At 40.8% G+C, this 24494-nt stretch overlaps 4 protein-coding genes and 1 long non-coding RNA gene across 5 annotated transcripts; 3 read left to right on the forward strand and 2 right to left on the reverse strand.

Moving 5' to 3' along the window:
- The first annotated feature begins 9 nt into the window (after positions 1–9).
- Positions 10–1214, forward strand: LOC122408166 (uncharacterized). The gene is made up of 2 exons (XR_006260381.1): positions 10–367; positions 697–1214. It is a non-coding gene; the product is annotated as an uncharacterized lncRNA (long non-coding RNA).
- On the reverse strand, positions 1111–2960 carry LOC122408163 (acyl-CoA-binding protein homolog 1-like). Its single transcript, XM_043414800.1, has 3 exons — positions 2798–2960; positions 2448–2562; positions 1111–1348 (listed from the first exon to the last, which is right to left on the reverse strand). Exons 1-3 carry the CDS (start codon positions 2810–2812, stop codon positions 1215–1217), a joined length of 264 nt encoding a protein of 87 aa, XP_043270735.1. The 5' UTR covers positions 2813–2960; the 3' UTR covers positions 1111–1214.
- Positions 2961–6159: 3199 nt separating this feature from the next.
- Exn (Ephexin) lies at positions 6160–18787 on the forward strand. The gene is made up of 13 exons (XM_043414770.1): positions 6160–7725; positions 8902–9393; positions 9484–9887; positions 10956–11071; positions 15103–15720; positions 16395–16498; positions 16568–16676; positions 16759–17110; positions 17318–17431; positions 17518–17682; positions 17759–17953; positions 18083–18399; positions 18481–18787. The coding sequence occupies exons 1-13, from the start codon at positions 7366–7368 to the stop codon at positions 18678–18680; spliced, it is 3546 nt and encodes a 1181-aa protein (XP_043270705.1). The 5' UTR covers positions 6160–7365; the 3' UTR covers positions 18681–18787.
- LOC122408160 (uncharacterized) lies at positions 12231–14966 on the forward strand. The gene is made up of 3 exons (XM_043414796.1): positions 12231–12279; positions 12362–12614; positions 13974–14966. Exons 2-3 carry the CDS (start codon positions 12503–12505, stop codon positions 14252–14254), a joined length of 393 nt encoding a protein of 130 aa, XP_043270731.1. The 5' UTR covers positions 12231–12279; positions 12362–12502; the 3' UTR covers positions 14255–14966.
- Positions 18718–23535, reverse strand: loj (logjam). The gene is made up of 4 exons (XM_043414794.1): positions 23235–23535; positions 20779–20975; positions 20508–20574; positions 18718–20430 (listed from the first exon to the last, which is right to left on the reverse strand). Exons 1-4 carry the CDS (start codon positions 23439–23441, stop codon positions 20200–20202), a joined length of 702 nt encoding a protein of 233 aa, XP_043270729.1. The 5' UTR covers positions 23442–23535; the 3' UTR covers positions 18718–20199.
- Between the last annotated feature and the right edge of the window lie 959 nt (positions 23536–24494).

Consider the following 24494-nt stretch of genomic DNA (forward strand, 5'->3'; position numbering starts at 1 on the left):
ATTGCCGGTTCATATACTCATGTCGCAAAAGAAATTTTTTTCATCATTTTTTTTTTAATGATATTTATAAATATTTGAAAACGATATTGACAGCTGTAGCTCTTGTGACCACAGTTACTGTTTCATAAAACTTCAACATCTCTCAAGCGGCCCGGATAAGCCAGTAGTTAGCATTTTCTGCCGCTTGAATATCAGAAGTTTACGTGGTCTACTTCTTCTTCACTTTTTTGGAAATGGAGAGGGGATCTCCTTCGCCTGGCCGGTCTAGCCTCATGTGTGGCACAGATACAGCCAATGGGAAGTTTGCGTGGTATTTAGGCTCGAAACGTGCTCACGTAGTATATTGAACAGCGCCACGGTGATCGGGGTGAGCACTAAACGTACCCCAGCGAAATGTTTCATGTGTTATAAATCTATATATTCTCTGATGATACAACGCGCAATGTCGCCTGGACCGGTCGAGGTCGACTAATTTTTCGCTAGCTTATTTGTTGTGTTTCTCGATAATCAACCCAATTATTAATTCAATTTATTTAATTAGCTCAAACATTTTTGATAAAAACATTTTATATCTCCATCTTTCATCAATTTTTTTTCTCAAACATCGGAGAACGAATTACGAATTAAATGAATCATAATAAATTCAGTTTATTAACAGTGAATAGAACGGAATAAAAATTTCACATCGTTTCACAGTGCCTCAACCAATTTGTTCCGTGAGAGGTGTTAAACGTTGGAAGAAATTCTGATTTCGTATCGTCTCATGAAATACCTCGACGAGAAAGCTGCCCCTGAAATTCTCATGATGCTGTGTATCCTTAGGGACTGTCTGTCAGAAACGCAAACAGCATTCTCGAAAAGGTCACATTTTAATTGTTCCCTTGAGAAAATGCTTGAAAGTGTGATATATATCTGACAATAAAAATTTAGAATATCCGAAAAAAAACGAACGATATTCTCCGATGACGGTAAAAATTATCACGCGAGACTGTGCAGGTTTTACAACAAAAAGTGAACGGCAGGTACTGCGTCGTCAAGGTCAAATAATAATCAGTTCAAAGGTTATGTCGACGCTTGAAGAGGAGAGGGACTGGAAGAAACCAAAGTCAATTCATTCCAAAACATTATATTCCTCGTCAGTATAAAATCGAACACAACACTTGTAATATTTTTTGTAACATCGGGATGAGGAAATGAAACGAAAACGAAAAGAATCAATTGTATTTGGCGACGAGTCCGTTTGCATAAGCGATGTAAGCTTTCTTCGCATCCTCCTTCGACATTCCTTTCTTTCCATCCCAAGCGTTCCACTTTGCTTTTCCTTTGAGATCCAGCATTCCGGGTTTCGCTGTATAATGGAATAATTCTCTTATTTTTTCATTTACTTTGGCTCATATTTACTTTTGGCATTGCTAGAACCATTTGAAATTTACACTCAGTCGACCCTTTATTGTGCACTTTGCGAGGTTAAGTTTGACAGTTCTGTCATTGCAACTTCTATATAGGGCCTCCATTATTTCATCACATTCGATCGTAACTTTTATAATTATCAAAACCTCGAAACAGAATTTGACACACGAATCAAGGACCAATTTATGGTACAAAGGAAAAAAAAGAAAAGTTTTTGAAATACCGATGTTGAGTTTTTAAGCAAAATTTATAAACAAATCTCCCTTTTTAATATTAATAAAAGAGACAAAAATTCATATCGTTTGAGAACTGTGACAACAGAATCGCGATTGTTCGATTTTCACAGTGAAAAATTGATTCATTTTCTGCAGTTTGAAAAAAAAATACAACCCTGAAAAAGATCTATACTATAGCAGCTTTCAAAAGATTTCAGATAAAGAACTTTTTAATCTGAAAAAAACGCCATTTTCTTCGGCACTAGCGTACGTGATCGTTTCTTCGAAACCATTATCAGAGTCGGTGGACACGTTATTTCCAGAACTGTTGAACAGATTATTTCCGAGCCGACAGAACGTACAGAAAGAAACATTAAAACGAGGTCAATCTCAAATTTTCAAAATCGATTTTCATTCCTCGATATTTACCTACGAAAATATTAATAATTACTTTTTCCGTACAACTTTCGTCCTCGAGTTTGGAGTTATCGCCACTTGCTCGAAAAAATGTATTTTACAATAGTCTGCCGTCAAGGACCCGTATTCATTGTTGACTCGAACGAATATTTTACTTTTTAATTTTTTTAAAGAACCGTTCAACCTGGGAAGCGTTGAACGTCAAGTATCGTGAAAAAATCTTCAACAAAAAAGTTCGAAAATGGAACATTTTATCGGCTTGTTATTGGTTGTTTTCTTTCATTCGCTATCGTTCGCTATCGCCAAATAAAATAATCGATTCTCTTGAGACTCGTTTTTTCGTAAAAATCTGTTCAACCGTTGGGGTTTTAGGTGCATGTAAATTGCAAAACTTTTTGTTCTCACGGGTGTTGTTGTCGCCGATGGAGCCTTGTTTGAAGAGAGCATAAAGCTCTAGGAGTTCAGCATCCGTTGGGCGACTCGTTAAGTTTTTAACAGCCTTTGCCGCTTCATCGAAATCCTTAAAGGAATAAGAGTGAATTGACTCGAGCCGTCGATCAAAAAAGTTACGAAGTGCGCGCAACAATGACGATGCACTAATTGCCGCTAGTCGGCCGGATTTTTCTCTTCACTTTTCATTTCACTTTTTTATTGTCAAAATATTATTGCTTCGTTATTCTTATTTCCCGATTCTGTCCACGATTCCATCCAATAATTCAAACACAATATTTTATTGTATAGGATTGTATAATTACCTGATCGAGGGTCATGTCAACTGTCGAAAATTCGTCCAACTTGCTTTGTCTTCGAAAGTCCAGTCACGACTGACTCGTTTACTGCGGGCTTGCTAGTACTGTGCTCGCCGCATATGCAGTTGACGAAAATAAAAAAAAAAAAAACAACAACGACGTTCCGATACCCAACTGCAAAAACACTAATGGCCGTTTTCTCCGACGCGGTTCAAACTCAGTTCAATTTTTTTCATGTAGTTTCGAGATAGGACGAACCGAATTTAAATTAACGTGTCGGAGAAAACGGCCATCGTAAGGGCAGGTTGTTCCTACTTCACCTAGAAGTTTTAACAGGTTCCCGATCAGAGTGGGGTTGAACCGAGAACGCATCGAACTCGCGCAAGTCCAATTACGTAAATTTTTGTGTTGAAAAACTGAACGTAAAAAACAAAGCATGGGCATACGGTGGCGCCACGAACGACCTCTGTGTTGTTCGCGCTCTTTGGCCTCGCGCGTTCTCGTCAACGTTCCGAGATATTTGTGTTTGCGTGCTGTCAATTACGGACCGCAACGACGTATCGACAAACGTTGTTGTTGATGGGCCGAAACCGCCGTACGGTATTAAAAAAATTCTCCTTCATATCAGTGGCTCAACGGTTTTTTGGCAATCGACCAGTCGACGGAGAGAAAAACAATTTTTTAGTGAATAATCAGATTTATATATAAATAAACAGGATAAATTATTGAGATGTAAAAATGTGCAGTTTGCGTGATTGTGGATGCTCTCGAAATGTTTGCACCTGTCCCGTTATCCTCTGGCCTCGGGGGTCCTGACTCACTGCGTGACTCCGTCGTCTTCGTCGTTTCGGACGACCATGGACAAGATGCTACGATCTTACTCTGAAAATGTTGTTAAAACGCAAAGCATTTTCTTGGATTCACTAACGTTTCGCTTTTCGAAAAATTTTTCAAATAATTCAATCAAACAATTTTGGACACGCAATTTCAGGTACACGCAGTTTAAATTGAGGAACCAAAGAAAAATTCTTCAAAATCTCACATAGGGGGTTTGTTTGGGTTTTTAGCGGACACAAATACGTGCGAATTTATTCAGAATTGTTCTAGTTATTTTTTAATTTTTCAATTTTCACGATTTTTTGAAAAATTTTAAAAATTTTGAAAAAAATCACACGCATTCTTCGGTCGATTCTAAACACTTTTTGTCCTATAAAGTTTTTTCGTTAAGTGGATACTTTTTGAGAAATAAAATCACGAAAACTTACATCATGCTGTCTTGCAAAAAGCGCCAATTTAGAAAAACTAAGGGAGCAAAAAGGGTGGATAACCAGTGTTTCGGAAAGGTCAGATATTAAGGACACCTTTGATAGTGATAATGTGGTTATTCCTTTCAATTCGAAAATCGATTTGAAAGGAAAAAAAACGTCAAAAATTCTTGACTTTTGAATAAAAACGCAAAAATAATAAAGATTTTGATTTTATTTTACAAAATAAATGCCAGATTCTGAAAGAGCACCCTCGAAAACCCCTTATGTGACGACGCTGAAGTTTGCAACGTTGGAGTTCAACGAAATGAACGGAAAAAAGATTTGTAATTCATTATTTTTTTATTTCACGAATTATTGATGTCGTGGCTTGAAAAATTATGAATTGGAAATTCGGCAGGGAACAAAATTGGAGATTTACTGGAATTATTTGAGAGTTTTTTAGATTATTTCGTTGGACTTCAACGTTGGAAACTTCAACGTCATCTTATGTGAGATTTTGAAGAATTTTTCTTTAGTTTCTCAATTTAAACTGCGTATACCTGAAATTGCGTGTCCAAAATTGACGTTTTGCGTATTAATGGGTTAAAGCGACAATGTCAAGGAAATGGCAGCAAAAATTAAAATTGCCAACAAAAAGTGAAGGGAATAAAGCGTTCGATCTTTAGAGCGATCCACGAAAATAGCGGTCACAATTTTTTGCAGCGAAGTTTTAAATTTCTGTCACAAAAAAAAATTCTATCACAACGACAGATCGCAATTAATCAATACGCTTTTTTCATCGTACTCTTTTATCAATCCTTTGCCAAGGCTCGCGTATAAACATATCACGCGTCTACGAGCCAAGAGATAAGATTGTATTTGACGAAGATGTGTATAGCGGCCGATACGACACGCAGAACAACGGATTGTCTGCGAAAAAAATCGTCATTATTCGTCGAACCTTGCGGGTTCCCAACGCATTAAATTATCATTTGCATTCCCAAATATAGTCGAATGTACGTGTGTGCGGTGTACAATGGAAATATCCGGCTTGACGTTGATTGCAACGGTCGATGGAGATCGATCGGTCGCCTCTCGTCGTTTTCATTACGAAGAATTGTCGAGCGTAAGTATGAAAATTCATCAACTGACGGAAAATAAAGAACATCGGCAGGAAAACATACCGAAAGATTCGTGATATTGTTCTGTGTCCAAAATTGGACCAGTTTGAGCATATGCAAGTCACGATTGGGGTTGAAATGAACCGCGATTGTGATTTTCATGTCTTTCGGCATAATTTTTTCATTGAATTGCTTTCGAATGATCACTAGTTTTTCCTCTTTAAAGAAAAATGTACGCTCCAGTTTCATTTTTCAAAGAAATGTACACGAAACTTTCTCGATTTGGCACGATGAAAGATTTTCACTGACACACTTCGCACAATAGGCAAACGCCGTTAAAGGACATTTGTTCTCAAAGCACGTTTTGCAATTTACGCTTCATTTCACCTTCCTTCATTCTCGAACTTCTCTTTCGGTCGAATCAGTTTAAATCATCACGAGAATTAGTGCGGCTTTCTCTCGAAATTAATATCTTTTTTGAATATACTGATTTTTAAAAGAGAAATGTTGACAGGATGAAAATATAACGCCGCATATATTGAACCCATTTTTCGAAAATTATTTGGATGTCCTGAGTGCCCTCAACGACCTTCAGGAGGCCTATCTCTCGATATTTCAGATTCCAATCTCTCGATAATCATTTGGTTGAAAAGATAATACAATAATTCGCCAACAAAGCATTTTTCCTACGAGTCCTTTGAAATCAAATTGTAATTATTTATAAATAATATTTCCTCTTAGTTAATGACACACGAAAAATTATTTCAACGAGTTTTTATCGCAAGTGAGCATTCTTTGTTTACTGGGGCCCGGTCCAACTTGTTTATCGCGATCGTTGCGAAACTATCGGCGCGTTTGACAAACGCGCGGTTTGTTGAAACCCGAGCCGATAATTTGTCGAGTGTCGCGCTCTATCGGCGAAGAAACGCATTGAGGCGTTGCATACTTCTCTCTCGCTCTCTGCACGCGATATACATATGAGAACGTCGAAACCAATAGGGAAAAAAAGGTGTTTGCTTCAAGAATCCACGATGGTTGGGTTGGGAGGAAGAACGGGAGTGAGTCTCGGGTGGTCTCAGCTCTGGAGCGACTCGCTGAGCTCGTCGCGCGGTTTCTATACGTGAGACAGATTGTAGCGGGATTCGCGAACGAGAACACGCGTTCCCGCGCTGTTATTTTGTTCCTGCTCCTCGTTCTCGTTGATTGCGTCTTCTCATTGCGAGTATTGTGCACACTTCATAATCCGCGTGTTTCGTCAGCTAAAGTAACGTGTGCATATTTGTTTTGCAAAAAAAAAAACAAAAATATATAACGTTACACGATTAAAATCAGTGATGGCGTTAAGAAATAACCCGTGACCCACCGCGATTTTTCAATGGTTCGAACCGTCAGTGCTCAAAAACGAGAAGAGAGACGCTCGTCGTGTCGTATGACGTTTCTTAAGAATTCTCAAATACGGTTTACACCAGTCCGCTGTTGAGCAAACTCGCGTCGTCAGCACTCTCAACGATAAGAGAGAAACGCTCAGTTTTGACGAAGACGAAAAATGCAAAAGGATCTCTCGCTCATTCACGATCGGTGTAAGATGAACAAAATCGTCCGCGTATCGCCCGTATTTATAGTTTAAATTTGTACCAGCCAGTGAAAAATCACACCTCCGTTTAGTGCTCAAAAGAACAAACGTACCATTAGAAAGCAAAGGAAGAAACGTTAGATGTGAAAAAATAATCAAAGTCTTGACTATAGAACAAACCAAATAGGAAGATAAAATTCTAAAAATTGTACAATTTGTAATTTATTGTGAAATAAAATTTAAAACCAACTGAAAATGGATTGTTTCGTGTTTGATTTAACGACGTGATGGAAGTAAATCACAATTATTGAACTTCATCGTCAATATTGTGAGATAACATTTAGAAAAAATAAACAAAAACTGAATTGCTTCGTGGTGGAAGCGATAATGTAAAAACATAAAATAATTGTAAAAAAATGAGCATCCTTGTTGAAGAAACAGTTCAGTGGACAGGAAGACATAAATATGTAATAAAAGAAAACCAATAAACGTCAAAACAAAGAAATCGTTTCAGTGTGAAGTGGTCGATGGAATATCGAGAGGTTTTGAAACTTCCGTTTTGTGAAAAAGCACAGGAGCACACGTGTTTGAGAAACAACAAGAATTCGAGAGCTAAAAGAAGATTCGAAAGGTATGCATATTCGAAGAATGATCGATGAATCGAGCGGCGTGAATGCGGATGGGGAGAGAAAAACGAGATCGAGCGAATCATCGAGAAAGGACGAAGATGAAGGGGAGGGTAAGGAGAAGGGCGATGATGATTCAGGGACGAGTGAGAGATGTGAGAAAGGATCGACGAAGAAACAGCGTTCCACGAGGTATGCGACGATCGACAGCCTTGCGCTCAAAAGAGCGAGTCTACCGTTGCGATTGTTAGCAACGGTGACAATCGACGATGATGCCTGTGATGAGTCTGCGGGCGAAATCGTCCTTGCAACGACAACGCCGACAACGACGAATCGCAAAAGCACACCGAGACGTCCGAGTTTCAAGGTAAACTCGGTATCTTTCAATATCATTATTATTAATCGTTAGAAGTATAACGACCAGAAACCAGGAATTTGGAATTCGGGTTAGTCTTCGAAAAAATAAAATTCTCGCGTCGAGTGCTGCAACAGCCGGATAAAAACAGGAAATGACTACTTCATTCCCCAACAAGAACTCGATTATTGACCACAATAATTATGTCAAGCGGGTTGTGCAACGAAACGCTTTACGAATAAAAATATGTTCGAGGAGCATTTCGATCGATATCGAATGACATATTATTACCTACCAAATGTGATATCAATATTTTGATCATCGTAGAAATGAAAATCATAGAGCGGGGTCGAAAATAACCTCAAAAAATTCACCTCGCCTTCACGAAAGATGGTTAACGAAAAACATACAAAACGAATAAACGCAATTATTGTTAGTATCTAAAGAAAATCCTAAAAAGACTCAAGGGAGTGGCTGTCGGATGCTTGTGGAATTTGCAACGAAAAATGTGCGTTCCTGCCGTTACATTTTATTTCTCTCTCTCCGCTCTCTTCTCGCGCGTTCTCGAGTGTCGCAAAGTTGAAGAAACGCGTTCAAACATTCTTTTTTTTCAACTGAATTTTTCCCTCACTCTTCTCCGCGTGAGTGACACGCGTGAAAGGTAGCGTCGTGTATTTTTCCTCTTTTTCTTCGTTGTCGCCTCGATTCTCAATGACACTTGCGACATGATCATGACTTATTTTCCGTTTTATTCGAGCACGGAAAATACGAACGACCCACGATAATAAATAATCGCTCGGTCAGTACGAAAACACGCCGCAGTCGCGCTCCTGTGCGTTTTCAATGTTTCCACCGATGCGCGAAGACGCGAGAAAAATAATGAACCGCGCGAGGGTGTTCGTAACGGGTGATTGTCCGATGCGCTCGGCGCGCTCGCGATTCTTTTTTTCCCCACGTCCCAACAATAAACGTATATAATTTTCGGCACACGGAAACACAGAGTCGAGGAGAAACCGGTAAATCGCGCGCGCGAGCGCGCGCGCGTTCCCGCACTTCTAGCGGTGGAGAAAAAGCGACGCTTATTTTTCGCTCCGCGCTCTGTCCGAGTACGAAATAATAACAAAATAATAAAATTTATGTCGCATCTCAGAAAATAATCAGATTGTCTAATTTTTGAAAATTTTACAGGTTCGATCCGGAGGCGCAGTAACGGAGCATCCACGGAGATTTCGAGCTCGCACGCGGACGCATCAACAGCCCGGAACCGGAGGTGGGTCGTTCAAAGTGCAGCGGGCCATTTCTCGAGGGATCGGCGAGAGGCTCGCGATGCTCGAGAGTCTGGTCGACGAGAACAAGCTCGGTTCCAGTGCGGCCGACAGTCCACCAGGAATTCCAAGCGTTCCCGGGGAAAAGCCGGTCGCACCGGTCTACGAGGCCATATCCGAATCAATTGGCGAAAGAAAAGCGGACGAGGCGACTTCGAAACGCGCCCGTTCGCCCCTCGCCAATTCGAGCTTTCTCTGGGGCGGTGCCGGCCGACCTGAACAGAAACGAGCCTCTCCTCGAAACGAGGCCAAGGTCGAAATTTCTCCGGGCAACGATGACGAAGCTACGACGACCAGTGCTGACGCTTACGACGACGTCGGTTTCTCCCCCGGTCACTTTCCCCACCGCGACGAGGTGACTCGACCCCTCCACCTTTCAAACTCTCTTCTTCTTATGAAATTATATCCACCGATGAACTTGAAATTAGCAATCGATTCGTTCCAGGAAGACGAGGACGCCGACTACGACGACGTCGGGCCTTCCTCCGTGGCCGAACGGATCCCTGCGAACCGGTGCTCCACCGAGACTCTTCGGGACGACTCGAACCTCCAAATCTACGACGACGTCGGCCCCAGTGCTCAACCGGAGCCGAAGACACCCGCCACGAGCCCGAGTGACAACGAGTACTCCTCCATCGACGAAAACGACGATGCCGACCTTCCGGACGAAACCTACGACGATGTTCGAGCTCCCAGTCACGAGGAACGCGTCAACAGCCTGTACGCCGGATTCGACGTAGGCCGACGAATCAACAGCAATGGTCGCGAATCCGAATGGGAAGATTTGGAAGACGTCGCTGCACCTGGAGAACGCTCCGACCGAGAAAAAAAAACCGACTCTCGGTCACGGTACTTATTTTCGTTTCATTCAGCTCCGGAAACTTGGGAAATATCTCATTAAATATTTGTGCTACCACATTTTCGTGGAATTATGGCAAACGAGGCGAAAAACACTGGCTCGTCGCCCAATATATTTTAAAAAGTATGCCGTGGCGCTCCAGTGAACGAGCTCAGAAAAATCAGTCGAATCACCGCTTCTGTAAGGTTTCCAAACAATTTTTCTGTACTGCGGAAACGTTGAAATTTAGAAGCAGCAAATGCACGGTGCGACACGATGCAAACAGGTTGGGGAAACTCGAGAACCGCATTTATGGGAATCCACAATGGAACGGAATATTTTTTTTTTGTTTAAATAGAATGAAATTCATCGTAAAAGTACAAAACAACTCATTTGTCGATTATCATGCTGCGACTTGAGAGCAAACTTTTTGTTGTGGATTAATCTGTCGTTTATGTTCAAGCTAATTATGTTGTTTCATGGAAGCACCAGTATTTGATTGTTTTTCAAATACTCAGAGTTTGTTTCGTCGTGTGGACCAAAATTGTCCACTATCTTCGAACATCTTTATCATCTCCCACATTTTTACTTGACTCTTGGTTTTTTTTCGGAATCTATGGAACCTTTTCCCTCGCAATTGTTCTCCCAGCATCAAAAACTTTTTATTTCTAATAAGTCTGGCACAGTGAAATCATTTTTCAATGAAAGTTTATGTGGCTTTGATAAAATCATGAAATTCATAGCATCCAGCAGGAAGAAATGGCCGATAATATGCCCCAAAATTGTATTTAGACCAATCACGAATGATTTTTACAAATGAATTATAATTGAAAATTCATGTTTGATAAATTTCGAAAATTCCATTAATTTCCGACCAATCACAGAGTTTGGAAATTTTCATTCGACAAAGTATTCGACCTCGAAGCTTCGTAATGCTCGAAAAAAATGTCTAATCCTTTTTTTCAATTCAACGAAATTCCACCATTGAAATGAATAATTTTTCTACGTGTTTTTCAAGTTTAACCGATTGAAAAAACTGCAACGCTCATTTTTTCACCGATCGAAACTTTTGGCTTTAGGAGGAAAGTCGTCAACGGACGGTCCCGAGGAGCTGGACGACGCAAGTCGAGAACGGGGCGAAGGAGTCGACCGAACAGTCGCTACGCGAGTCGTACAGATCTTGAAACGGCCATCGGTGAGTAACGTCCGCGTCCGCCCAACCGATGGAGCTCCTGCTCTCTGATTCGCATTCGAGATTCCTCGTTCGCGGTTTTTCTTTCCACACCGCGAGAGCCAACCTACCGAGACCGAAGGTGCGCTCTCAAAACTTTCACCCACTCCATCCATCTTTCGCTTGACTCGCGCTGCTGTCTTGAAAATTTTCGCTCTCAACGAGCACGAGAATTATGCGCGTTATATAAAACTCCATTGACGCATACGCGCTAAGAAAAAACGATTCCTTTGTCGCTTTTCCTTTTGAAGTGTGCCTGCGAAGCAGCCGCAACTAAAATTACAAGTGGTCGCGTGCATCTTTGACCTCGGAAAAAAAGCTTTTGTATTTGTGCGTGCTTCGTTATTCGCTGAAAAATGAATCGCGATTTCGAGCAAATGAAACTCAAAATAGTTTTTGACTTTTTCGAATTCTCTACATTCTCTACAAAATTTTTATAATTTTCGAAAAAGGGGAATTCGACGTGCAAATTTTCCTCTGCGGTCTTTGATTTTTTTTTTAATTATGAAACGTTTCAAAAATTATCTTCCATTACGATTCCAATGGATTTCAGCGATCGTCATTAATTCCGGAAATGCTTGAGAAAATTGTTGCCACCGAACGACGCAGAATTTTCGAAATTCTTCAGTTTTTTTATTCACCGTCTTTGGTTGGTTATTAACGAAATTGTAGCATTCCTCGTAGCCATTCAGAACTTCGACTGATGTACGAATTGAGGAATGAATTATTAAGGATTGAATGAAAGCAGAACAGGACTCGTGCGTGCATATGCATTGGATCGAGGAGTGCTCGTTCTCACGCTTTTGTGTTATTATCAGACCCCGCTCATTAATGCTCATTCTTAAAAAAAAAAAAAAACAGAACGAAATTAGAGCGCGTACAACTTCGTTTCTATTTTATTTGCGGGAACGAGGATCTGAGCATGAATTTTCGTCGACGAATCTGTGCTCTTTGACCTCGAATAAAATTCGCTTTTAGTGGAGACCGAGGAAGAGCGATTCCAGTGTAATTCCTCTTACGCAATCCCGTGAATTCCATTCCTCCATCGGAGATCGAGAGTGTGCGCGCGGGGGCTTTCTCGCGTGTACGAAACTCGCAGTCCCCGGTCGGTGGTCGCGATGCGCGGTTGTACAATCGGCGCTTCGATTATCTCCGACGCGGAGATTTGACGGGTGAAATAACGGAGTTTAATGCATGAATCAATTCGTTGCTCATCACATGGATTATAAATTTGCATTTGCTCGGTTTTGTTAGTGGCAAAGTGACAGTGGTTCGAGCTCCCGGAAGTTTTCAAGGTCGCACGAGGCCGCTGGAAATGGAAGTGCGAGGGACGGCGAGCAGGGATTTACCGAAGGACGTCAGCCGGTTATGGGGAGGAGAAAAATTGGCGGATAAATGTGCGGAGAGGATTTAAGAAGCGAAGAGTTGAATAAAAAGGAGACGGAGTATCTGATTTCTGAACGTCTGAGTTTTCGACTGCAGCGCACGGTGGCTCGGCGAATCAAAGGTGAGCGAGCGAGTTCGCGCAAGGTGAAAGCGCCGCTCGCAGTGAGCCAGTCACGGCCGAGACACCGCGAGAAACGCCAGGCCCCAACACCCACCGGAATAACCGGGGGAAACCTGGCCCGATACTCGTTTCGTATTCCGTGCATTCCTTGCACCAGCTTGTCTCCCGCTCTCACCGCACAGGAATAACAATAGAAAAGAAAAACAGAGAGCCAGGGAGAACCATGTTCGACGGTATTTCGGACTGAAAACCCCCCCGGTATACGAAACACTCTCAGTGTTAACATGTAGACATATGTTCGAGTTCGAAGAGCCTGCGATTATCGAAATTCGATAAAGACCTCGACGTCGGCGGTTTGAACGCATGGTTTCGCGATTTTGTTCGTCGAAAATATGAAACAAGGCTCCAAAACACTCGCGCGAAGGCCCAACACCCAAGGTAGTAGAACTTGTTCGAGTTCCCATCTCAGTTTCTCCTCTCTCGAGTAACGCAGGTACCCATGAAAACGAAAGTTTTTGTTTTGTTTTGCTCCAATCTCGAAGTTCTTTTCGCACTTGAAAATAGTGAACTCGGCTCTTCCATTTCAATTAGCGTTTCAAAGAATTTCGTGACAACAAAGTTCGTGGGACACACTTTTCGTTCTTACCTTCACTCAAAAGTTAACGAAATTAAAGTTTTGTATTAGGAATAAGCAAATAAATGGATTCACGGTACTTCCAGTACGCGGAGCTCGAGCTTCTTCTCACGACGTGTCGCTGAATCGTGCTCTCGAACTTCGTCGCCCCGCTCGAGTAAAATGCTTTCCAAAACTTCTGCAGCTCTTCATGATTTTTTTCTATTTGCTTAGATCGTCAGTTGAGTCTTCGCGGATTCACACTCGACGATTGTAATCGCTTCCAATAATTGAATAATATTTCAAAACAAAAGATAAACTCGCGTATCAAGAATCCTTGGACGAAGAAGAAGAAACGCGTCTCGGAGAATTTATACAGCGTACAAAAAGCGAGGTTTGAGCGTTGCGACACGGAGTGGGAGAAGAGGCAGAGAACGTCTCGATCCTTCAAGGCGGATGGTACTCGTTCTCTCTCTCTTTCTTCCTCTTCCTTTGCCCGCGCGTCGAGAGAAACGGAGAGATATACAAAATAACAAGATCGAACGTAAAAAGCGAGCAGACAGAGGGAGGAGGCGAGGGGGCGAGAGAGAGAGAGGAGAAAACCGGTGTATGCTCGAGTGTATCATGTTTGAGGACTCTGTATGGAGTACCGGAATCCCGAAACGATGAGATCACTCGTTGAGAGCAACGAGAAACATAATGGTAAAAGATTCAAACGAAATGACCATGAAACATGAATTTTCAAGTGGCCGTGAGCCTGGGCACCGGCTCCGTGCTCCTCGTCGGTGGGAGTGGACCGTGGGGCAACAGCTCCGAGAGCAAAAATCACGAACCGGTGGATTCCAGGACGGCGAGTTGGAGAGAGAACCATCCTGCGGCATCCTCAAACGTCAAGGGGAACAACGTCCAGGAGGAACGGACGAGAGGCCTCGTTCAACAACTTCGAGTCCTCGGAAGACACGACGACGATGCCCTCGACACTCAGGAAACTTCGTGCTACGTTCTCGAAGGTTCTCATACCGCTTGACGACAGATTTACGCTCATGTTACGCGTTTCATTGTACAACTATCTTCTAAGAGCACACTCAAATCATTCAATTTCACGCTTCGTCGCATCGCGTGGGTTATACCGCGGCGCAAGGACGGCATGTGATTTTTTACAATGCGTCTAAGAATATGTAATAGCTCCGGGAAATCCGAGTTTCGAACTCACAATAACTTTTTATTCGTAACATCGGGTCGCTTCGACCCGGGGAAAATGCTCGATTTCGAAAAAATTGAAAAATACTCATTCTCCGACTTCTGTGGTGGCAAAAAATGCATCAAGATTTACGAGCTCGCAAAGTTTCCTGAGTCGATACGACCCACGCTGATGATTACGAGGAGTTGAAAAATGGCAGTAACCTCGAGTCAATGCTGGACGATCAGACGGGTCGTGCTTCTCGACAAATTTTCCATTCTTCATCTCCGAGTATAAGCATTTTTGTAACAAAATAAACAATGATCACGCAAAAATAACGCAAAACTCAATGTCACTTGCCTTCAAAGTGTTGCCGAGTTAGAAATAATGAATATTTAAGCTTAAAGAAAATAATTTGTAATATCCACGTGTCTTTTTATGTGTTTAAATAATTGGTTTATCGAATAATTGCGTAGTAAAATTCATCAATTACGTGCAATTACGTGTACTCAATAACGTGCAAATAAAAACATGGGATCGAACAGATTCACAAACGTGAGCAGCCATTTTTCGAATAGTTAAAAATCCAATCCATGCCCCAGTGATTTATGTATTTTCGGCTTGTTTATTTGTCACTCGAAGCGCGATACTCAGTCATGAATTAACGCAAAATTTTTTCTGGCCAAATTTTCCAGACACCGCTTCGGACGATTCGAATTACGAGACTTTGTTCTCGTCGTTTCCGTCTGACGAGTTCAGCAGCGGTACCGATGGCGAAGGCGACGAAGGCTCCGTCAAAAATAATTGGCCGCAAGGAAGTGGCGGTAACGATGCCCGTCTCCAGCCGATTCCTGGCCAGGAAGCACCCTCCAGACCGGTCCCACCACCTCCTCGAGAATCAAGCCTCACCGAGAGTCTTGGCAAAAGAATGAAAATGCTCAGGAGAACGTGGAGCATTACGAAGGGCAGCCTTGGACGGATGCGAAGAAGAACGTCGACGACGAGCAACTGCGGGGAAGCGAACGATCCGAACGGCCAACCTCTCGACGACGGGGCTAACAAATATTTTCACTCTGATCCACGAAAGTATTTCAGCTTTAAGAAACACTTCAGGAAAGGCACGAGTAGCTCCAACGTTACCGGACTCTCGAGGTTTTATCTCGGAACTAGTGATTTTCTCGATAACGAAAGACTCTCGAGCAACAATAATCGCAGCAGTAAGGAAGAAATTTATAGCAATTCTAGTGGCGAATCCAATTGGTATACCAACTCAGAATATTGGAGATCAAGCGATGGCGGGGGAAGCGAAAATGGTGAGACTTTAACGCAAAATATTCCGTGAAAAATTATTGTTATATTACACTTTGGCGAAACGTGTTGAACTAAACGAGATAAACGAGCGTGTTGTCATTTTCAAAGGTAGTTTTACAGAGTAATTGTTTGTGAAGAAAATACGGCTATTTACAAACAGGAAATCTCACAGTTATGCTTTATGTACGTTGCTCAATTTTGTAAGAATTGTACTTAACAGTTTCAATTTTATTCGTGTTCACCAAGATTTCACAGCATTGGCTGTACTGTAAAACAGTAAATATTGTCAAAAATCATCGTAATACTCTCTCGGCCACGTTAAATGATTCAAAGTTGATCAGTTTTTCAAGAGAACCGCTTCGATGTAATGCAATTAAAATTTTAGATATCAGTGGTAATGAGGTTTCGCTATTACACCATATTAAAAATTTTTTTTGCTATTTATTACATGATTGTGCAACGATCATGCAGTTTTTCAAAACATCACGACCCGATTTCACAAATGACGTAACTCTCAGCTTCTGTTGTATCGGTTTCTCTCGGAAACGGCAACTAATTTTTACATTCCAATTTGATTCCAATGTTCACAGCATTTTTTTCGATTCTTGAACAACAAAATGATTCCTTAATTAATGGTTTCGATTGACCATTTATTGTCAAATTTTTCATTGTTTAGAGCATCATTACAATGTCCTCGATGTGGAACCGCTGTACCAGTTTTATGCAGCTGCGGCGGCAGCCCGAGTCGCTTTTGAGTCAGATTCCGAGGGCTACGAAGAGGTAAAAGAGCACGATTCGCTAAAAATAATAATAAAGAGCTCGAATTTGAATTTCTTTTTCGTTTGTCAGGTCGAAGATCCTATGCCGTGTTCGCCATCGTCAGCTTTCGACCTAGCCAAACCTGGACACAGAACTCTCTGGTGTCAGACGCCCCGGGTGAAAGAGGGCGGTTTCCTTCGTGAGTGAATATCTCATTCCGTCAGTCGAGCGATTTTTCTCATTCACATTCGAACTTTGCACCGATTTCGTGAATTTTCCAGAACGACTGACGCCCGACGAGAAAAAGTGTCAAGAAGCGAAATTCGAAATCCTCACTTCGGAAGCTTCGTACTTGAACTCCCTTCGCGTGCTTGTCGATGAATTTTTAAACAATCACGATCTCGTCCACGAAGTTCTTACACCAAGCGAAAGGGACAAACTCTTTGGCAGAGTCCCTGGGGTCCTAATGGCTTCGGAAAGCTTGCTCGCTGAACTCGAAACTGTTTGGAATAACGATCCTATGCTCCCGGGTTTGCCGGAAATCTTGTTGAATTATGCGCAAAGATCTTCGCTCGCCTACGTCGCTTATTGCTCCAACCAAGTCAGCATCGACTCGACTCTCAAAGACTTGAGGTACATTTTTCTCATCTGCGTTCCTGAGCGAAAAAAAGTTTCTGCAATAATCGTCAAACTGAAACTGAAACAATTTTATCTATAAAAGATTTGAATGATTTATCTGGACAAACTAAATCGTTTCGAATCAACGAAATCTCATTCAGTTTCTACGAAAAAATTTGTTTTTTTCCGTGTTTTTTAAGTTGCCCCATTTATTTTTATCAGGAGTAAAAAAGGTTCGAAATTCGTCGAGACGATATCGAGAATAGAGTCTCATTCCGCTTGCCAGAATCTCACTCTACACTCGTTTCTCATGTTGCCAATGCAACGAGTCACAAGGTAGCGTTAAAAAACGACGAAGGAATTTTAAAAAATGGCCTCTTTGAGTGATAGAGGATAAATCATAATTTGTTTGCGTTTTTTAGGTTGCCACTGTTGGTGGATGCCGTTTTGTCAAAACTGTCGGCTGAGAACAAGGAAGAGCGAAAGCGCTGGGAAATTGCTCTTTCCCAATTGGGTCAAGTCGTTATGGAGTGCAACGAAGGAGCTCGAGTAGCAGGAAGATTTGCAGAAACGGAAGCCCTGGAAAGGTACCAAAAATAAACTTATTTGAATTTGTGAATTTTCAAAACAATACCATAATGGACATCCGGCTTTTTTCCCCAGGAAACTTGAATATTCACAAAAAATACCACCGATCGCGTTGCGAGATCGTTACTTGATACGACGAGGTCGCGTCGTTCAAATGCTCGCCAAATCGGACGTTGATTATAAGCTGACTTTTGGCAAAAAGTATCACAAGACTTGTCTCTACCTCTTTTTGTTAACGGATCATCTCCTCATCGCAAAACCCAAGTCAAGGTACAGAAAACAATCTTTTCTTCATGAACAAAGTCCTGAAATGTGGATTTTCAACGGTCTTACGGAATCGGTATGATTCTAAATATTTACCGAGTGTGTAAAGCACGGTTTTTTATGTCTGATCGGCAGCACGAACGAAGAAACGTACACGGTGGTCGACACCTGTAAAAGGAATCTAATCGAACTGGAAAAAGTTAGCGAAGATTCTCCTTTCGCTGGACGCAACGCGATGATGCTGACTTTACTAGAAAATTATTCCGGACGTCACGTTGAGTACATTTTGACTTGCGAGAGTCCGACGGAGCGAGAGCGTTGGCTCGACGCGATTTCACCTGCCACTCCGAGTCTGGTAGGTGAATCTTTGTACGAAACTTGGGACTGTCCTCAGGTAATGGTTCTCTATCCTTACGCAGCGGCCCAACCCGACGAACTGTCAGTTCAACCAGGTGATTGACTCTTTCTACATTCAAAACGATTTTTCTCCAATGGCTCTTGGGCCCCAAACAAAAATTTGATTTTTTTAACAGGAGAAGTAATAAACGTTCTGAGGAAAATGAGCGACGGTTGGCATCTGGGTGAAAAACTTTTGGGCGGAGAACAAGGCTGGTTCCCTGGTAATTACGCCAAGGAAGTCGCTTCGGAGCACGTCAGAGCGAAAAATCTTCGTCAACGTCATCGCCTGATGGCTCTCAACACGAGCGTCTCCCAACAACGTAAAAGAGTTTGAGTCGAGAAAAAAATTAGACAGAAAGCGAAGAGCGGCATTATTTAAAACTCATTTTATTCTGTATTGTATCATTGTTATAAAATATAAATTTTATGCGTTTAACAAAATTATATGATAATAATGTTCCAATCTACGACAGATCGTAGGCTCTCAATCCCCGATAGACAGTTTTCGGTACAGTGACGTCACGCTGACTGCGTACCACGGTATTCCTGGTGCAAACCGCACGTTTTCCTATCTCGGATGTGGGGCTCCGAGTGTTGCGAAGAATATTCGGAATTTATGTTTATGTATGTTCAGCTTCTGCTCGACCGATAAGGCCGATAATAATTTATAGTGACAAAGATTCTTTCGTTTACGTCTCGGTTCTAAAACGCATCCATAGCGAGATCACGACTTGCGTAACATCCTTTAGCGTTCCATTGCTGTACTTTTTTCTCTCCCAACCCCGTTTCCGACAACAAAAGCATTGTCTCGTGCGAAACAGGCTTCCAATTCACAAATCTAAGAACATTTGTAATGAATCGCACAAATCAAGTTTTTTTTTTCGTAAGACTCGTAAATACTGAGAATCGTTTGAAACTGCCTCCGTCTGGAGTAGGGCAAATTATACTCGTTGGGAAGCGCGAGGTATTTCGAAGGTTACGCAAATTTACTATAATTAGCATAGTGAAATTCATGCAGCGAGCAATTGCTTGGAAAATCCTTCGAAACAAATTACCGCGGTCCTCGGTCAAATTTTTTAAACGAAAATTAAATAATTATCGTATTAGCATATTTTACGCGGAACTTGATATAGACTTAGAACAATGGAATGACTACTGGGATTTCACTTGTATCACAGTATTTAACATCCCCGCTACGAGTATTTTATGGAACATAAATTATGGAATTTTGTGTCTCAACCTAATTCCACATTCCTTTAATAACAATAATAATTTCTAAAATGAAAGTTACACTCCGTTTTCGGATGGAAAAAGGATTTTTTCTGGTAAGAAACAGCCAAATTGGAAAAATAAATTAAAGTGACGTTTTTCAGGCTGCAATTTATTCAGTGCGTTACTGACAGGGAACCGTAATATTCCGTGTAATGTTATAAAAACGATTTACTTTTTATCAAGTGATCCAGAGTGTTTCGGTTATCAGTCGGTTGCAAGTGTACGAAAAAATGCGTCGTAATTACCAGCGACAGTCTTATTTTTGTGTGAATCATCAAAATCCTCTTAGAAAAGATCAAAAGTTATAAAAAATGAAAAGAAAATAATGCAGTGATGGAGCGCAAGAAGTGTCGTAATGGTCTTATTCACGATTAAATTAATTCGTATAATTCGTAGTATTTTTACGAGATTTGGGTTGTGAAAAAGTCAACAGTGATTTAACTGACTTTCGAGTATCGTCGTCATCGGTGCTCTCGTTAAAAAAATTCAAAGTAGCGCACTAAATTTCGGGAGCCAAACAGTGCGCCATCGCCACGTTTTCCTTGAAAAAAAGTGACGATTCCGAGAGCTCGAGGCTCCCATCAAATTCGAACTTTGGCATACGTCGAGGGTTTAACATCAAATAATCTTTTGACAAAATAAACTTGGAGCATCGTAGTCGCTGCAATCACTGCTAGTTGAACTATTGACCACTGTTGGATGTAAGAATTGTTGTCAACCAGTAAATTGTAATCCCGAGTTTCGCGACTTCTGCTTATGTACTGGTACTGCATTATTTCGTTGATGTTTTTCTCCACCGCCACTATTGAACTCTGCCAAACAAAGGATGTTGACTCAGATTAGTATAAAAGTTTAGTGGCCGGTACAAATCTTATTTTCTAATACTTACCGTAAAGTTCTCCACCGAAAGATCCAGTTCTTCCAGTTCCTTAGAGAATTTGTCCCATTCGTCGTATCTGAAAATGAAAAATATTGAACATGGAATTACATTTTTTCTCTAACATTGTTAAAATTAAATTTCAAAGGTTTTTTTGCTTTGAGAAAAATTCATTGGTCTGAGAATGCAACGATGCAACGACGATACGTCGAATCAACATTCATCATTACAGTGTAAAATCACCAATTTTGATATAAATGGAAATAAGATTCATCACTCGTACCTTATCACTGTTATGTAAAGATTTACGAGTTTGGCGGCGAATCTGGAAAACTGATTATCCACGCAAATGCTGTAGTAACCGCCTGCAGAGGACGTGTCCTGATAATCGGCGCTAACTTGCCATTGATAGGGATGTACGAGCTGATTTTCCGGGTTTCTAACCGCGAAACCAGCTTTTCCGTCACCACCTCTCAATACCTGCGTTTTATGTTCCATTTCATTATATCTTGTGAAAACAAGTGAAAATCATAGAATGAAAAGTAAATGTTTGTGATTCAAGAAGTATCAATTATTATCTTCTCCGTTCTTCTACAATGTGATTAGGGCTCATAAACATCAAGTTCGGACCGAGTCTCAAGTCGAAAACTGAGGTTAGGTTTTTTCGAAGTGTTTACCATCAGTCATCAGTATAAGGACGCGCGGCGTTATTCTTTTATCGTGCGTACCGTTTGGTACCATCGAAACTGTTAGAACTACGAAGATATTATTCACGAGAAAATTTTGCACAGCATCAAATTTTCCACAGGAAAGCTCTCCTCTATGCCATTCTTTTACTTTTAATTGTTTAGGCTTTAAAACGGATAAAAAAGTGCCATGAAACGTTCGCTCGATCGTAAAACGATCTAATTGAACCGCTTTTATTGAAAATTTTATGTTTTTTCGCTGGTCAATAACGAGCAAACATTTCTCAGAAAATTTTTGACGTGCGTAAGAATGGTGTGAATAAAATAAATATTGCCGTCATCGCGCACTAATACAACCATTTTTTATTCGGTGGTGCCTACTGAATAATAATAAGAATAATAAGAATAGAGTTTTAAATTAAAGTGCAGTCGAACATGTGCCGGTCGAGGGCCCAAACAAAGGATCGTTCTCAGAGCGAGGGAACTTCATGGGAGAAATACTCCGTGCCGATCCCCACTATCTGCTTTCGGTCCGGTAAAATCTCACCGTGCGTCACGTTTAACGTGCTCGGTTCGATTAGGTCCGCTCTAACAACTATTTCTCAATTATGTCTCACGTCGGAAGCGCCGCGGAACATCACTCAATTTTTCGATGGATGAATTATCGATTATAGGTCTTCTTTTAGATAAGACGAGAGAAAAAAAGTGTTAAAAGCGTTTTATTGAAACAGTCGTTTCGACGATTTGACAACAAATATCACGGAACCAAAATCCCTTCTACTTTGAACCATAACATTTCAATTTTTATTTTTCTCAACGAATAGCATAAATTTTACTTTTCTCTATTATTTTCATAATGGATATTGTAAATTTAATTATCTTTTTCAAAATTCAATAATTGACGTTTTCTTCATTTTTATTGCAACCAGTAAAATATTTTTTTGAGTTTATCAAGGCTGGATAGAGATTCAATTCGAACTGAAGCGTAGTACCCATGTGAGTCCGCGCATATGCTTAATCTATTAGACAGAAGAGTGGTGGAGCGAGAACGAACCGGGAGCGGATCCATTGTGCGAGGACCGATCGAAGAGTTCTCATTTTCTGTCACGTTCGCTCTCTCCATTCTAGTTATCCCGCAAATGATTTGAACGAAATTAAACATTTTGACGCTTTGTTTAACTTGCATCGATAATTCGTAAAAACGTCAATTATTCTGGTTATTCTGGTTATAAAACGAACAGTTCAAAGGAACGTGTATCTTTGAACGGTGAATGCCAACAATTGAAAAAAAAAAAAAATTAAGCCCGAGTTGAGATTCATCGAGTTTCACTTTTTTCGCTTACTCTGGATCTTCAACGTGGTTTTTTTAACCGAAAAAAAAAAAACGAACCTCAATGCGTTCGACTTTATTCGTTGCAGACTTACGAAGATAAAGCTTGTCAAAATTATAACGTGAATAACGTGTTATTTTTACTAGCTCTTCTCGAAGAACCAGTAGTTAAAAGCTTTTTGGTGTGAATCATTTTATTAAACTGTGCATATTCATATGAGCGATAAAATAACACATGTTCCGCAGCTTGAATGATAAAATATCTCTCGCTTTATGATAAAAACTTCATCGAACTTGTCGGCTCTGATTTTCTGCACGTTTTCTCTACAACCTTTTCCTGTCAACGTGGACGCCTGTGCTGACGCTTTTTCATACCATTAACAATACGGGAAGAATCTCAAACAGTTTGCGTAGTTTTCGATTTATGCACAAAAACTTCAAGTTTCAATATTTTCAAAATAGAAGGAAAATATATCTACGAGTGTGTAGCGAATGTGAAAGAGGTAGCCTGGAGAGAGACAGTAAAAGGCAGCAACTTTCACTCACATTGGTTTTCATCTTTTTTTTATCATACGTGTCCCAAAGTCGGCCATATGGAGCATTATATCGAGATCCCGACATGAGATTTAGGTGTATGAACCGGAAAGGTTTTGGAAATGGAGATAAAATTCAAGAATGATCGACGAAAGCTATTTTTTTGCTCGCTCTTTTGATATAACGTACCTGAAAGCTCACGTAGAACGTTGCTCCGGGATTGACGTATTGAAAATAACAGTCCTCTTTACCGGCGTCTATGTGAACTTTGTAGTCCATTGACACAGTAGGCAACGTTTCGTACCATGGTTTCGTGGTTTCTTCAGGACTAACTAATACAAATAGACCGACGAAGAGAATCGAAGAACGAAAGAAACACCGCTCGAGTACGGACATCGCGTTTTCAATCACTATCGGATTTTACGAGATAAACGACGACCCAACATCGTTCCTTCCTGCCGGACTACTGCCCAAACTTGCCTTTTGCCTTGCCCCCTCACCCAAACACCAGATGCTCTGGGCACGTATACATGTTGCGCATGTCACGCGCATGTTGTCAATGATCGTCTATCCACTCTTGTGGATACCTGTATTCATCCTATAAGGCATCTTAATGTTCTCAATCGTGAAAATCGAGATGCTTAGCATTTTTTTATCTTTCATTATAAAATTATGTAGAGTGATGGATTATTTTGAAAATTTTGGTTTCCGACCGAACCTAACCCTATTTTTCTGTTCCGCATTCCCTATTCGCTTCACCACGTCCGCCGAGTATTATTCTGAAGGTGGGCGGCATGATCTCTGTACAGAGATTGGAAGTAAAATTGATAATTCATAATTCTAATCACGGTAATCAGTAAAACACGAATTAGATAGTTTGAGGATACTAATTTCAAAATTAGGGTAAACGTGATAATATTTATAATTCATTTGAATTCATTGACCGTATCGTAAACAGTTTTGACTATTCCTATAACATAGTTAAGGCAAGATTAGGTAATTATGAAGGAATTTTTTAATCGGTCAATAGTTATAAATAACGGATAATTATTAATCGTATAATGAGGCGAGGGGGAGGATGATCGCCAAAGGAACAACTTCAGGTCGTACGGTTTGGCTCAAAAATCTAACCTAACGTGACGAAGTGTTAATTTTAAACGTTGAAAGAACACTGGAGAACGAAAAATATTTGAAAAGAAAGATTTATCAATGTACTTGTCCCGAGACTCTACCGAGTCTCCTGATAATATTTACTCCAAGTTTTTTTTGTGTTTTCCTGCAAATAAACCTCAGTTTGCCCAAGTCTCATCAATAATATCTTTTCCAGAATGTTTATCCAACTCATATTTTCGTATACTCGGGATTCGCATATATATGTGAAAACTCAAAATTTTACAATGACCTGACGCAGCTGCAATTGCTCTCTATGAGAACACAATATCAAATGTT

Source organism: Venturia canescens, chromosome 3 (assembly GCF_019457755.1).
Source record: "Venturia canescens isolate UGA chromosome 3, ASM1945775v1, whole genome shotgun sequence".
NCBI classification, from domain to species: domain Eukaryota; kingdom Metazoa; phylum Arthropoda; class Insecta; order Hymenoptera; family Ichneumonidae; genus Venturia; species Venturia canescens.